Source organism: Chinchilla lanigera, unplaced genomic scaffold, assembly GCF_000276665.1.
Source record: "Chinchilla lanigera isolate Chin_1 unplaced genomic scaffold, ChiLan1.0 scaffold00050, whole genome shotgun sequence".
Classification (NCBI taxonomy): domain Eukaryota; kingdom Metazoa; phylum Chordata; class Mammalia; order Rodentia; family Chinchillidae; genus Chinchilla; species Chinchilla lanigera.
Genome location: NW_004955451.1, coordinates 16,896,114 through 16,906,413, shown reverse-complemented (window position 1 = coordinate 16,906,413; position 10,300 = coordinate 16,896,114). Strand labels below are relative to the sequence as shown.

Genomic DNA, 10,300 nt, shown 5'->3' with positions numbered 1-10,300 from the left:
AAAAAAAAAAAAAAAAAAGGAAGAGGGAGAAGAGACGGAGGGAGGGCCAGATGCTGTGGCTGAAGCCTTCTGCGGGGCGGGGCGCGGAGGGAACTTGCTGGGGCGCGCTGAACCTCCTCACTGAGCTGGGGCCCCCAGCTGCTCAGGACCCCAGGAGCCACAGGCAGCCCCACCCAGTCAGCCAAGGGCCGGGCGCTGCAGCTGGGGATGCATTGTGAAGTGGCCCTGCTTACTGCAGGGGGGCCGGAGGGCAGAGGTGGGGCGGGCGGGGTCCGGGGCTGCTCCGCTCCCCCCTGGGCCTCCCCCCACCATGGGCAGCGCCTACCACTGGGAGGCCCGGCGCCGGCAGATGGCTCTGGACCGCAGGCAGAGGCTGCTGGTCCAGCAAGAGCAGCAGCAGCAGCAGGTGCAGGGGGTGGCCAGGCCCGAGCGGGGACAGGGAGGGGGACAAGACCAGCCTGGCGGGGGTGGGGAGCCGCCTGCAGCCCGGGGGGCCGGCCGCTTGGCCGCTTGGCTGGGTTCTCCCAGAGAGGCTGAATTTATTGTTCCGCTGCTGGGGATGGAACCCACAGCCTCACACAGAAGGCCCCGCCCCGCCCACACCGGGCTGAGGCTGCACTGGCCCTGCTGTCCCTCCCTCACCATCAGTGGCCACCAGCTGTGTGCTGAGGAGCCCTTCAGTGTGGGTGCCAAGAGGGAGGCGCTGAATTTTATTTTTATATACATTTGAATATAAAATTAGAGCCAATATTCAGTTGACATATTTGACACGTTTGAAGTACTTTTGCCACAATTTGGGTATAGGAATCTACTTTTTCAACTGTAAATTATATGAAATTTACATACAGACAAAATATTGTTGATAAAGCTGGTGCCTCTAATGCTAGCTACACAAGGAGGCTGAAGCAGGAGGATAACAACATGGAGGCCAGCCTGGGCACCTGAGCGACAAGCTGTCTTGAAATTAAAAAAAATACAGAGCTGGGAGTGCCCCTTAACGGTACAGCCCCCCTGGCTCATTCCCTAGTAATGCAAAAAAAACTGTGGGGCACGGTACGGGGGTGGGGTACTGAGGATTGAACCCAGGGCCTTTCTACTAAGCTACATCTCCAGCCCTTTAATTTTTTTTTTTACACCTGGCATGGTGGCACAAACCTGTAACCCCTGCACTTGGAGGCTAAGGCAGAAGGCTCTTTGAGATTTTGAATGCCAGTCAAGGCTACATAGTGAGGTCAAAGCCAACCTGAGCTACATAGTGAGAACAACAAATTTTTTTTTAAATTTTGAGGCATAGTCTTGAATCACTAAGCTTGTGATCCCCCTGCCTCTGCCTTCCAGAGTGCTGGGGTCACAGTGCAGGACACGACACCTGGCTGAGTGTCCAGTAAGGATACACTGTCAGTGTAAAAACGCACGCCAGGCTTTGAAGACATAGTATGAAAACAAAAGCCCACCAGGCATGGTGGCGCACGCCTGTAATCCCAGTACCCTGGAGGCTGAGGCAGGAGGATAGTTGGGAGTTCGAGGCCAGCCTGGGCTACAAAGTGAGTTCAAGGCCAGCCTGAACCGCATAGCGAGACCCTGTCTCGAAAAGATTAAAAAAAAAACCAGAAAATATCAGTTACTGCTTTTGTATGATCAGTGTTGGATGACTGGTTAGATCAGACACGTGACGGCTCACCTTGTGAGTCTGGTGTCCCCGTGGCTGTCAGCAAACTCAAAGCCGCTCCTGGGGCCGAGCAGCCCCGCCAACCCTCGGTGCTGGGGCTCTGGGCACTGCGCTCAGCACCCTGCTCCAAATCAGGATGCAGGTGCAGGTACCCCAAAAGTGCCGCTCCTGGGCAGGGGCTCCGGGGCGTAGAGACAGCCCGGGCAGGCTCAGCCACCGCCCCTGTCCTCGGCCTGAGGTGACAGGCGGGAGGCAGGAGGTGACGCTTGGGGGGCTTTTTGCCAGGAACTGCAGAAAGACCGAAAGGAGGACCGTCACCCCGAGCAGAGACCCCCGCCACCACCAGAGCCCAAGGAGCAGCCACCGCCGCCACCAGCCCAGCCGCCCCCGCCCCCGCCAGGGGGCCAGGGCACCCTGCCGCAGTGCTCCCTGAGGCCCAGCCCTGGGCCGGGGCAGCCCCCGGGCGTGGACTGCAGACTCCAAGCCTGGCCGCCCATCCTTCCTGGACCCGGACCCGGTTAGTGGGATCTGGGGCGGAGGGGTGAGGACAGCACCCCGCTCTCTGCCCAGCCCTGCCCCACCTGTGCCTCCTGTAGGGGTGAGCTGCTACGAAGCCCCCAGGGTGAGGGGGTTCAGGGCTGGGACGGGGCCCCTGGCTGGGCTCTCAGCTGTGGGACTCATCTGTCCCCCCGCCCCCGGGCAGCCACTCCCTGGCCCCTGCCCGCAGCAGCGCCGCCCGTGCTCTTGGGCCACTGGTGTGTTTCTGTCCCCAGGCTCCACAAACCCGTGCCAGCCTGGCCCTGCCAAAGGGACCAAGTATACACGCCTCACGGTGAGCAGGGCTGTGGCCGGTGTGTATGTGCGTGTGTGTGCGTGTCTGTGCGTGTGTGTCTGGCCGCTGCCCCTTGGCCTTGAATTTAGGCTGCTCTGGCCTCCCATGCAGTGGGGACCCCAGGTATACGCCACCACACCTGGCAGCATAGTAACTATTTTTTACAGTATTGGAGATTGAACCCACGTTCTTGGCACTGAGCTATGCCTCCTCTACTCCCCCATTTTTTAAAACTTTGAAACAGGGTCACGCTAAGTCACTGAATTACCCAGGCTGGGCTTGAACTTGGGGTCCTCCTGCCTCAGCCTCCCAGAGGCTAGCAACTTAATGAGTATCTAAGGTGGTGCGAGCTTTGGAGAGGTCCAGGTTGCAGGGCCCCTTGTCCTGTGTGAGGCTCTTCTGCGTGGGACTTTTGGGGAGGCGTAGGATGCAGTCTCGCTACTCTCTGGCCCTTGGCCTCTGGGGCTTCAGCAGGCCCAGAAGGCAGGGGTGGAGATGCTGACCCAGTTGGTTCCTGTCCCTCCCTTTTCTCAGTCAATTGATTACCTCCAGCAGTGGTGACCCAGACCTGGACGGCGGGACCCCTGGGACTGCGCCGAGAACAGACCAGCAGCCTCGCCTCTGACCACCGCCAGGGGGCGCAAGGGAGCCCTCGTGCTAGGAAGCGCGGGCTGCAGTAAAGCACAGCTCCTGGAGTCCTGCCTCGCCAGCTTTGTGGGGCGAGGGAGCCGAGCCGAGGAGGCCATTCCATGCTTTCTTGCCTTTATGAGACAGTCTCTCGCTATGCAGTTCAGGCTGGCCTTGAGCTCACTTTGAAGCCCAGGCAGGTCTGGAACTTGCAGCAATCCTCCTGCCTCAGCCTCTGGAGTGCTGGGATTACAGGTGTGCGCCACCATGCCCAGCTTTTTTTTTTTTCTCACTATGTAGCCCAGGCTTGCCTTGAACTCCCAGCAATCCTCCTGCCTCAGCCTCTCCAGTGCTGGGATCACTGGAGTACAACATGGACACCCAGCAACTCCATGCTTTTGAGGCAGAGCCAGCAGTGAAGTCAGCCCTGGGCCTCCCGACTCTGCACTGCCTGCTGCTGCCCTTGTTTGGCAGCCAGAGCGGCTGGGGCTCCTGACAGTTACTGGGAGGTCACCCCTTCCCCAGGCCTATGCCGCTGGCCAAGGTCCTGTCAGGGGGGCCGTGTCACACCTGAGCAGGCCTGGGCAGCCACAGAGGCAGCTGGCGGCAGGGAAGAGGACAAGGCAGCTTGCACACAACCCAGGCCCCTGCTACAGCCCAGGCCCCGCCTTCCTGGCCCCCAGTTCCTCCGCCCAGCAGAGACCGGAGGTTCCCGAGCTCCAGCAGCCCAGGCAGAGGTGACAGAGCCAGGGGACCTGGGTCCTTTCTTCCTCCACCCTGCGAAGGGCGGCCCTGTCACTGCAGTCAGGACCCAGGTCCGGGGCACCACAGGGGTCTCCTGAGAGGAGCTGGGTGCCAGGGAGGGTGGCAGCATGCACGTCTGGAAGCCACTGCTCAGAAGCCAGGACAGCAGGGTATTCATAGGCAGCACTCTGGGAGGCTGAGGCAGGAGGATGGCAAATTCAGTCTGAGCAACTTAGTGAGATCCTGTCTCAAAATTTTTAAAAAAGGGCTGGGACCAGCACTCAGGGTGAAGGCCCGGGGTTCGTGCCTGTTCAGTGGGGGGGATGCCAGGCTTTGCTTAGGCTCAGAGCCTCGATGCCCACCAGACAGCAGCGAACAGGCTGTGAGATGCGAGTGAGCCCGGCGCCCTCCCCCGGCGGCTTCCTTCCAGACGCTGCTCATGTGGTTTATTGACTACAAACCCTTGACATGCGGTGACCCCCACACGGCCCTCCGGCCTCTCCGACTCCTCCCTCCCTGCGTAGGCCGGCTGTCACCCACGTTGGCCGCCACCTCCCCCATCCGCCGGCAAAGCCGTCCCCACCCATGAGTGACGCGGACCACGTGGACTTCAGGAGCAGTTTTCCTCCCTGCTGTACAGAGGCCCAGTGGGAGCGGGGTTCTCGGGGTTCAGCTCCAGCTGAGCGGCAGGAAGAGCCAGGTTTGGCAAAGGAAGGACCGCAGAGGCCTCTGGGAGTGGAGCTGAGCCCTGGCCCGGGCTGCTGCCTGTGTCCGGCGCTCGAATGCCCCCGTCCAGCTGCTGTGCTCGGGCCCTGCTGTGCTGCAGACCCAGCTCCTCTCCCCACGGCTGGGCTCCTGCGGGGTGGAGGCTGCGAACCGTTCTCTAGGGAGGGGATGGTTAGGTGCACACACTGGTCCCGAGGGGCCAGGGACAGTCACCATCCGGGAAGAAAGACAGAGGGCCACGGGGCCGGTGGGCAAAACCCCGGCCAGCGGGTCGCACTGCGCCTTGCTGTGTGACTACAGCAGAGCAGCTGCAGCGGCCACAGGGACACACTGGACGTCCCCAGGTCATATCACTCAACAGAGACCTCGAAAAGGGTCCAGGGTTTAAAGGGCTGGACACCGTGGTCACCATGGAAGGGTCCTGGCCCTGGTGGACTGCAGGGAGGCACAGGGGGCAGAGGGGGCAGAGGGGACAGAGGGGGCAGAGGGGACAGAGGGGACAGAGGGGGCAGAGGGGACAGAGGGGGCGGGGCCCTTCAGGCAGCCCCCACATGGGGCCGGGTGCCTCTGCGCAAGGCAGGCCGAGGTTGGGATCTGGTGCCTGCTGCCGGAAAGAATCAGATGGGACAGGATGGCGGACAGCGTGCAGGAAGCAGTGGGGCGCAGGAGGGAAGACGCGGTCCCCTCCGTCCTCACGTGGGAGCCTTGGGGCTGCGGATCGCCAGGGCGGGGCGGCGGGGCATAGTCTTTCCCCGGCAGTCTGCGTACTCAAAGCTCTCGAAGACTCGCTCCTCCTCGTGGCCCAGGTAGGAGTAGGTCAGCGTGCCCCTGGGGAGCGCAGGGTGGGCTGGAGGAGTGGGTGGCACCCCTTCCTCTGCTTTCGGAGTCCACCCCAAAGACTCAGGGCCAAGGGCGAGGGTGCGTCCTCCCCCTCGGGACAGCCGAGGGGAGGCTGAGGCAGGAGGATTGCTGGAGTTCGAGGCCAGCCTGGGCTACACAGCAAGACTGTCTCAAAAAACCCAAACCCAAACCGAAAGAGGCGCAGTGGGAGCCGCTTACTGGATGTGCAGCAGCACGTGGTGGACCTTGATTTCCAGCCAGGTACAGATTTTGCTGCGACAGAGACGGCATGTCCCACGGAGCTCCTGGGGTCACACGAGGAGCCCCCCGGGCTCGGGTCCTCCCCCCGCCCACTGGGCCCCAGGTGCCACCTCCTGCCTGGCCTTCCGAGGCCAGCGCAGTCACCTCTGCGAAGGCCCCGAAGTTACCCAGGGAGAAGCTACCCGGCCCGGCCGCGCTCTGCTCCATCCAGGCCCCGCGCAGAGGCCGGGAGGGCGCCCGCGGCGCGGTACTCACTACGTGCTCTCTTCGGAGATCCTGCTGGCCACGGTGTAGAGCATCTGCCGGGCGAGGGGCGCGAGCTCAGCCGCCGCGGCCCTCCCCACCACCGCACCCCGCTCCCTGCGGCAGGGCTCCCCGGGGCCGGACGGCCACCTGTTCCCTGGCCAAGGGGTCGATGTGCAGCAGGAGACTTCTGGACAACTGGCCCACCACGAGGGACAGGTGCAGGACCTGGATGGTCAGCCGGGTCACGGCAATGGGCCAGTAGTTGGGGTTGGAGATGTTCAAGGTGCTCTGGGACAAAGACAAGGACTGGGTGAGGCGACCCGGCCTGCGGAGGGGGTGGCCCAATAGTGGCAGAGGTCTCCACGGGGGCCTCAGGCACACTGACCCCTCAGGGGGCCACTTTAAAACATCACATTGCATCTGCGAACGGGCTCGTGTGATCCTGGCACTCGGGAGGCTGAGGCAGGAGAACTGCTGTGAGTTCAAGGCCAGCCTGCACTACATAGGAAGACCTTGTCTCAAAATAAAAAAAAGTTACAATGAGCTGTGTGTGGTGGCTCACACCTATGCCCCAACGCTCTGGGAGGTTGAGGCAGGAGTATCAAAAATTCAAGCCCAGGCTAGGCCACTGAGTGACACCCGGGACCCTGTCTCAAAATAAAAAAAAAAAGGGCTAGCGATGTAGCTCAGCGTGAAGGCCCTGGGCTTGACCCTTACTACTGAAGAACAAGGAAAAAGAGAAGTTACACTGAGCTGCCCACTTGATGCCCGTAGTCCCAGCTACTCAGGAGGCTGAGGCAGGAGGATCACTTGAGCTCAGGACTGTGAGACCTGCCTGGGCAACACAGGGAGATCCAGGCTCCAAAACAAAAGTTGCAGGTCCTGATCGGTCTGCGCAACTCAGGCACCCCTTCCCCACGCCATTATTTATCTGGCCTGGATCTGACCTCACGCCATGTAGGGTCCCAGCCCCACACCATCTGTTCTGGGGCCCTGCTTCTCCCCAGGCGCCGGGGGCCCCCTGGGTGTCACAGGGCCGCCGGGAAGTGTGGCTGGCGGGGAGGTACCCACCGTGGCATTCAGCAGGATGTCAGCCTTGTCGAAGGCCACTGTGGAGGAGTTGAGGCCTGCAGGGTGCACGGCAACGCCCCGGGGGAACAGGAAGAAGATGATCAAGGAGGTGGTGACCAGGCACACGAGTACCGCCAGGGACACGAAGAGCTTCCTGCAGAGGCAGTGCCAGCCCGGACAAGCCTGAGCCCTGGGAAAGCTGGGGCACGGGCGGCGGCAACACGCGTACGCGTGCACGCGCGGACCACCCCGAGACGCAGCTCTGCCCACACCCCACCCCACCCCGTGCGCCCGGCCCCAGCTGAGCTCCTGTGCCCAGCCCTGCACCACTGCCCTGCAGCCCTGAGTGGCCGGCTCAGCCTCCGGATGCACTCAGCAGCAGGCACCATCGTGCATCCGATTCCAAGCGGACACGAGTTCAAGGGACAGGGCTTAGGTCTGGCGAGGGGCAGGGCCAGCACCTAATGCTGCTGCAGCGCGGGCAGGTGGCACGGTGGCTCGAGGCCAGATCTGAGGACCTGGAGGCATCTGAGTCCAGGATCACCCCAGGGCTGCTTGGGAGGTTCTGATCGGCCCCAGGGCAGGATCTACAGGTTTTCTACCTCTACTGGGTAGAGAGCAGGCGGGTCTAAGCCACACCACCACCAGGAGGGAAGCACTAGGAAAAATCACTGCCCCTAGACTGCAGCCAGGGCCCCGACCCCTTGCTGGGAGGAGCTGAAGCCAGGCACTGTCCGCTGGGATGGACCGGAGCGGCCTCAGGAATTTCCACTGCGCTCACACTGTGAAGAGGGGAATCAGCAAGGCGCACCTGTGACCTTGGGGGGTACTGGGGACAGAACCCAGGGAGTACTGAGCTGTACCCCAGCCCTTTCTTTCTGAGGCAGGATCTCAGTAAGATGCCCAGGCTGCCCTTGACCTTGATGTCCTGCCTCAGCCTCCTGAGTAGCTGCGATGACAGGTATGCACCTGGCTTTTCTGTCCCTTTTGTACTGGTGCTGGGGATCAAACCCACGGCCTCACGCACGCCAAGCGAGTGCTGCCACGGCCATCCCCAGCCCCAGCGCTTCGCAGTCTAAAGCAGGAAAGCCCTTGGAGGTGAGCAGCGGGTATGTTCCTGTCCAGTGGGCTCCGACCCAGGGGGGACAGGAGGCCTCCACACGGGAGACGAAGGGGACACGGCCCCCAAGTGCGATGCCCGTGGAACTGGGGCGCAGGGTGCTCACGTGTGCCTGGGCTTCAGCCTCTGGTCCCCGTAGGGGATGAGGGCCACCAGCTGCTTCTCCAGCTCTGTAGAGGAGAACAGCGTGAGAGGGCATGGCCGGGACGATGCTCCCTGACCTCCGCACTTCATGCCAGGCACGGGCGCCGCCTCTGTGAACCCCGCTGGCAGCTCAGCTCTGAGCTAGAGCGGGAGTGAAATCTCCAGCACAGGTGTGGAGTCTGCGAAGTGCACTAGCAAATCGAAGCCTAGCTTCTGCAGAGGTGGCCTTTAACCCTGAACTCTGAGCCCGAGTGCTGCTTGGGGAACAGCGCTGCTGGAGCTCCCTGGGGGCGCAGCTCCCCCGCGGCAGGCAGTCTGCAAGGAGCCTGGCATCCGCCCCTCCTGTTCCTCCTGGGGCTGAGGGACAGCGGCTGGGAGCAGACCCAGCCACCCCCGGGGACCAGAGCCAGCCACTCACCTCGGGGGATCCTCCCGCTGCCCTGGCAGGTAGGACAAGTCACACAGCTGCCACCAGGGGCCCCGCAGCCGGGCACACAGGTGCAGGGAGATGGGGTGCTGCTGGCATAGCGGCCCGCCGCGGCCAGGCGGGGGAAGAGCAGCCACCTGCGCTCGTCCTCGCCCGGGGAGCCCATGGCTCAGCGGGACTTTTCTTTGCAAGTGAGAAAAGAACGCAGTGAGGTGAGGCCGGACACGCCGCGGGAAGGTGGGCAGCGCCGCGCTCTAAGTGCCTACCACAAGCTAGGGGCCAAGCCGGCCGCGGAGGCGGGATTGAGAGCGCGCACGGGACTTGCAGACATGCGGCTCGCAGTACTGTACGAGGCCAATGCACCTACAGAACTGAAAAACAAAAGCGGAAGTCAGAGCGCTTGAAGGGCCTTCCCTAACTGACCGGTAGGGGGCCCCATCCTCCGGAGGGAGCTGGACAGCGCTGGCAAGGCGCACAGCCCTCTGGAAAGTCCCTCCGCCCTCCCTAGTCTTGTGATGGCTCTGGTTTTCATTGTTTTCTTTTCCTTCTTCCTTTTTTCTTTTTTTGAGACAGGGTCTCTCTATGTAGCCCAGGCTGGACCCAGACTCCAAGCAATCCTCCTGCCTCAGCCTACTGAGTGCTGGCTGGGATGGCAGGCGCGCTGGGTCTCCTCTAGCCCTGGGACAGAACTGTCTGAGAGGGGCTCCGTTCCTGGGCCTGGTGGTGCTGGCTCAACCGAGGTAGGGCTTTGCTCCCCAAGGAGGTGGCTACGGGTCCCAGGTGTCACCAAGGACCCTGGTACCTCCTTCCGGACCGGAGGGCACACTCCCTCCTCACTGGTTTCTGAGGTGGGGTGGGACGGAAGCCTGGGGGCCACAGTCCTGCCCGGCTCGTCAGACACTGGGAGGGGTCCAGGCTGAGTTTGTGCTTCCCCGCTGCACCCAGGTGGTGGGAGGGTGAGACGGGTCAGTCGAGCCACACGCAGACTTTGGGGGCCTTGTTGTTTGGCTTTGTTTTTCTTCCAGTACCAGGAATCGAACTCACAACCCTGCACTTGTCAAGTGCTGTGCCACTGAGCTAAATCCCCAGCCCCAAGGGGGGAACCTTGTTGTTTGAGGCAGGGTCTTACTCCTGAGGTTCAGACTGCCTTGAATGCTTTACGCAGCCCAGGCTGGCCTCAACTCATTGCATCCTCCTGCCTCAGCCTCCCGAGTGCTGAGATTACAGGTGTGCGCCACCATGCGCGGGACACACAGAGATCTCTGCCGCTAAATCGGAGGCAGCCTCACCTGGTCAGGGCGGGGATCCGGCTCCTCTCCGCTGCCACAGCCGGAGGGCCTGGTCAGGCGCAGCGACCGCTGAGCCTGGGGCGAACGGGCGGGGCGGTGGAAGGTGGGATTACCCCAGGCCGCAGTCCAGCACGCCCGCGCCTGGAGGCTCCAAGGGTCTCTGAGCCTGGCCTCCGGCAGACGGAGAAGAGTCCTCTGCGCGAACTCAGGGAGGGGCCGACCGACCAACAGGGCCGACTTCCGCGGAAGCGAAAGTGCGGGAGCGGTTGCTCTGCGCGCAGGGAAGCCCCGCCCCCAGCCCCGC

The 10,300-nt window shown here is 62.5% G+C and overlaps 2 protein-coding genes across 4 annotated transcripts; one reads left to right on the top strand and one right to left on the bottom strand.

Moving 5' to 3' along the window:
• The first annotated feature begins 35 nt into the window (after positions 1-35).
• Positions 36-3,251, top strand: LOC102003403 (formin-like protein 1). 3 transcript variants are annotated; one of them, XM_005394500.2, is made up of 4 exons: positions 36-406; positions 1,955-2,186; positions 2,443-2,501; positions 3,054-3,251. In XM_005394500.2, the coding sequence occupies exons 1-4, from the start codon at positions 311-313 to the stop codon at positions 3,060-3,062; spliced, it is 396 nt and encodes a 131-aa protein (XP_005394557.1). In that variant the 5' UTR covers positions 36-310; the 3' UTR covers positions 3,063-3,251. The 3 variants fall into 3 exon arrangements, with proteins under 3 accessions (XP_005394557.1, XP_013374688.1, XP_005394558.1); XM_013519234.1 differs by having other exon boundaries at positions 3,036-3,251; XM_005394501.2 differs by having other exon boundaries at positions 39-406; positions 3,057-3,251.
• A 1,045-nt stretch (positions 3,252-4,296) lies between these two features.
• Tmem106a (transmembrane protein 106A) lies at positions 4,297-10,263 on the bottom strand. Its single transcript, XM_005394502.2, has 9 exons — positions 9,997-10,263; positions 8,974-9,078; positions 8,699-8,890; positions 8,243-8,306; positions 7,017-7,170; positions 6,093-6,233; positions 5,955-5,998; positions 5,658-5,711; positions 4,297-5,426 (listed from the first exon to the last, which is right to left on the bottom strand). The coding sequence occupies exons 3-9, from the start codon at positions 8,871-8,873 to the stop codon at positions 5,291-5,293; spliced, it is 768 nt and encodes a 255-aa protein (XP_005394559.1). The 5' UTR covers positions 8,874-8,890; positions 8,974-9,078; positions 9,997-10,263; the 3' UTR covers positions 4,297-5,290.
• Positions 10,264-10,300: the final 37 nt, after the last annotated feature.

Coding starts and splice junctions, on each gene's coding strand:
- LOC102003403 (XM_013519234.1), top strand. CDS start 311: ATGGGCAGCGCCTACCACTGGGAGGCCCGGCGCCGGCAGATGGCTCTG. Junction 407..1,954: donor AAGAGCAGCAGCAGCAGCAG/GTGCAGGGGGTG, acceptor GCTTTTTGCCAG/GAACTGCAGAAAGACCGAAA. Junction 2,187..2,442: donor CCTTCCTGGACCCGGACCCG/GTTAGTGGGATC, acceptor TTCTGTCCCCAG/GCTCCACAAACCCGTGCCAG.
- Tmem106a (XM_005394502.2), bottom strand. CDS start 8,873: ATGGGCTCCCCGGGCGAGGACGAGCGCAGGTGGCTGCTCTTCCCCCGC. Junction 8,307..8,698: donor CAGCGGGAGGATCCCCCGAG/GTGAGTGGCTGG, acceptor TCTCCTCTACAG/AGCTGGAGAAGCAGCTGGTG. Junction 7,171..8,242: donor AGGCTGAAGCCCAGGCACAC/GTGAGCACCCTG, acceptor CTGCCTCTGCAG/GAAGCTCTTCGTGTCCCTGG.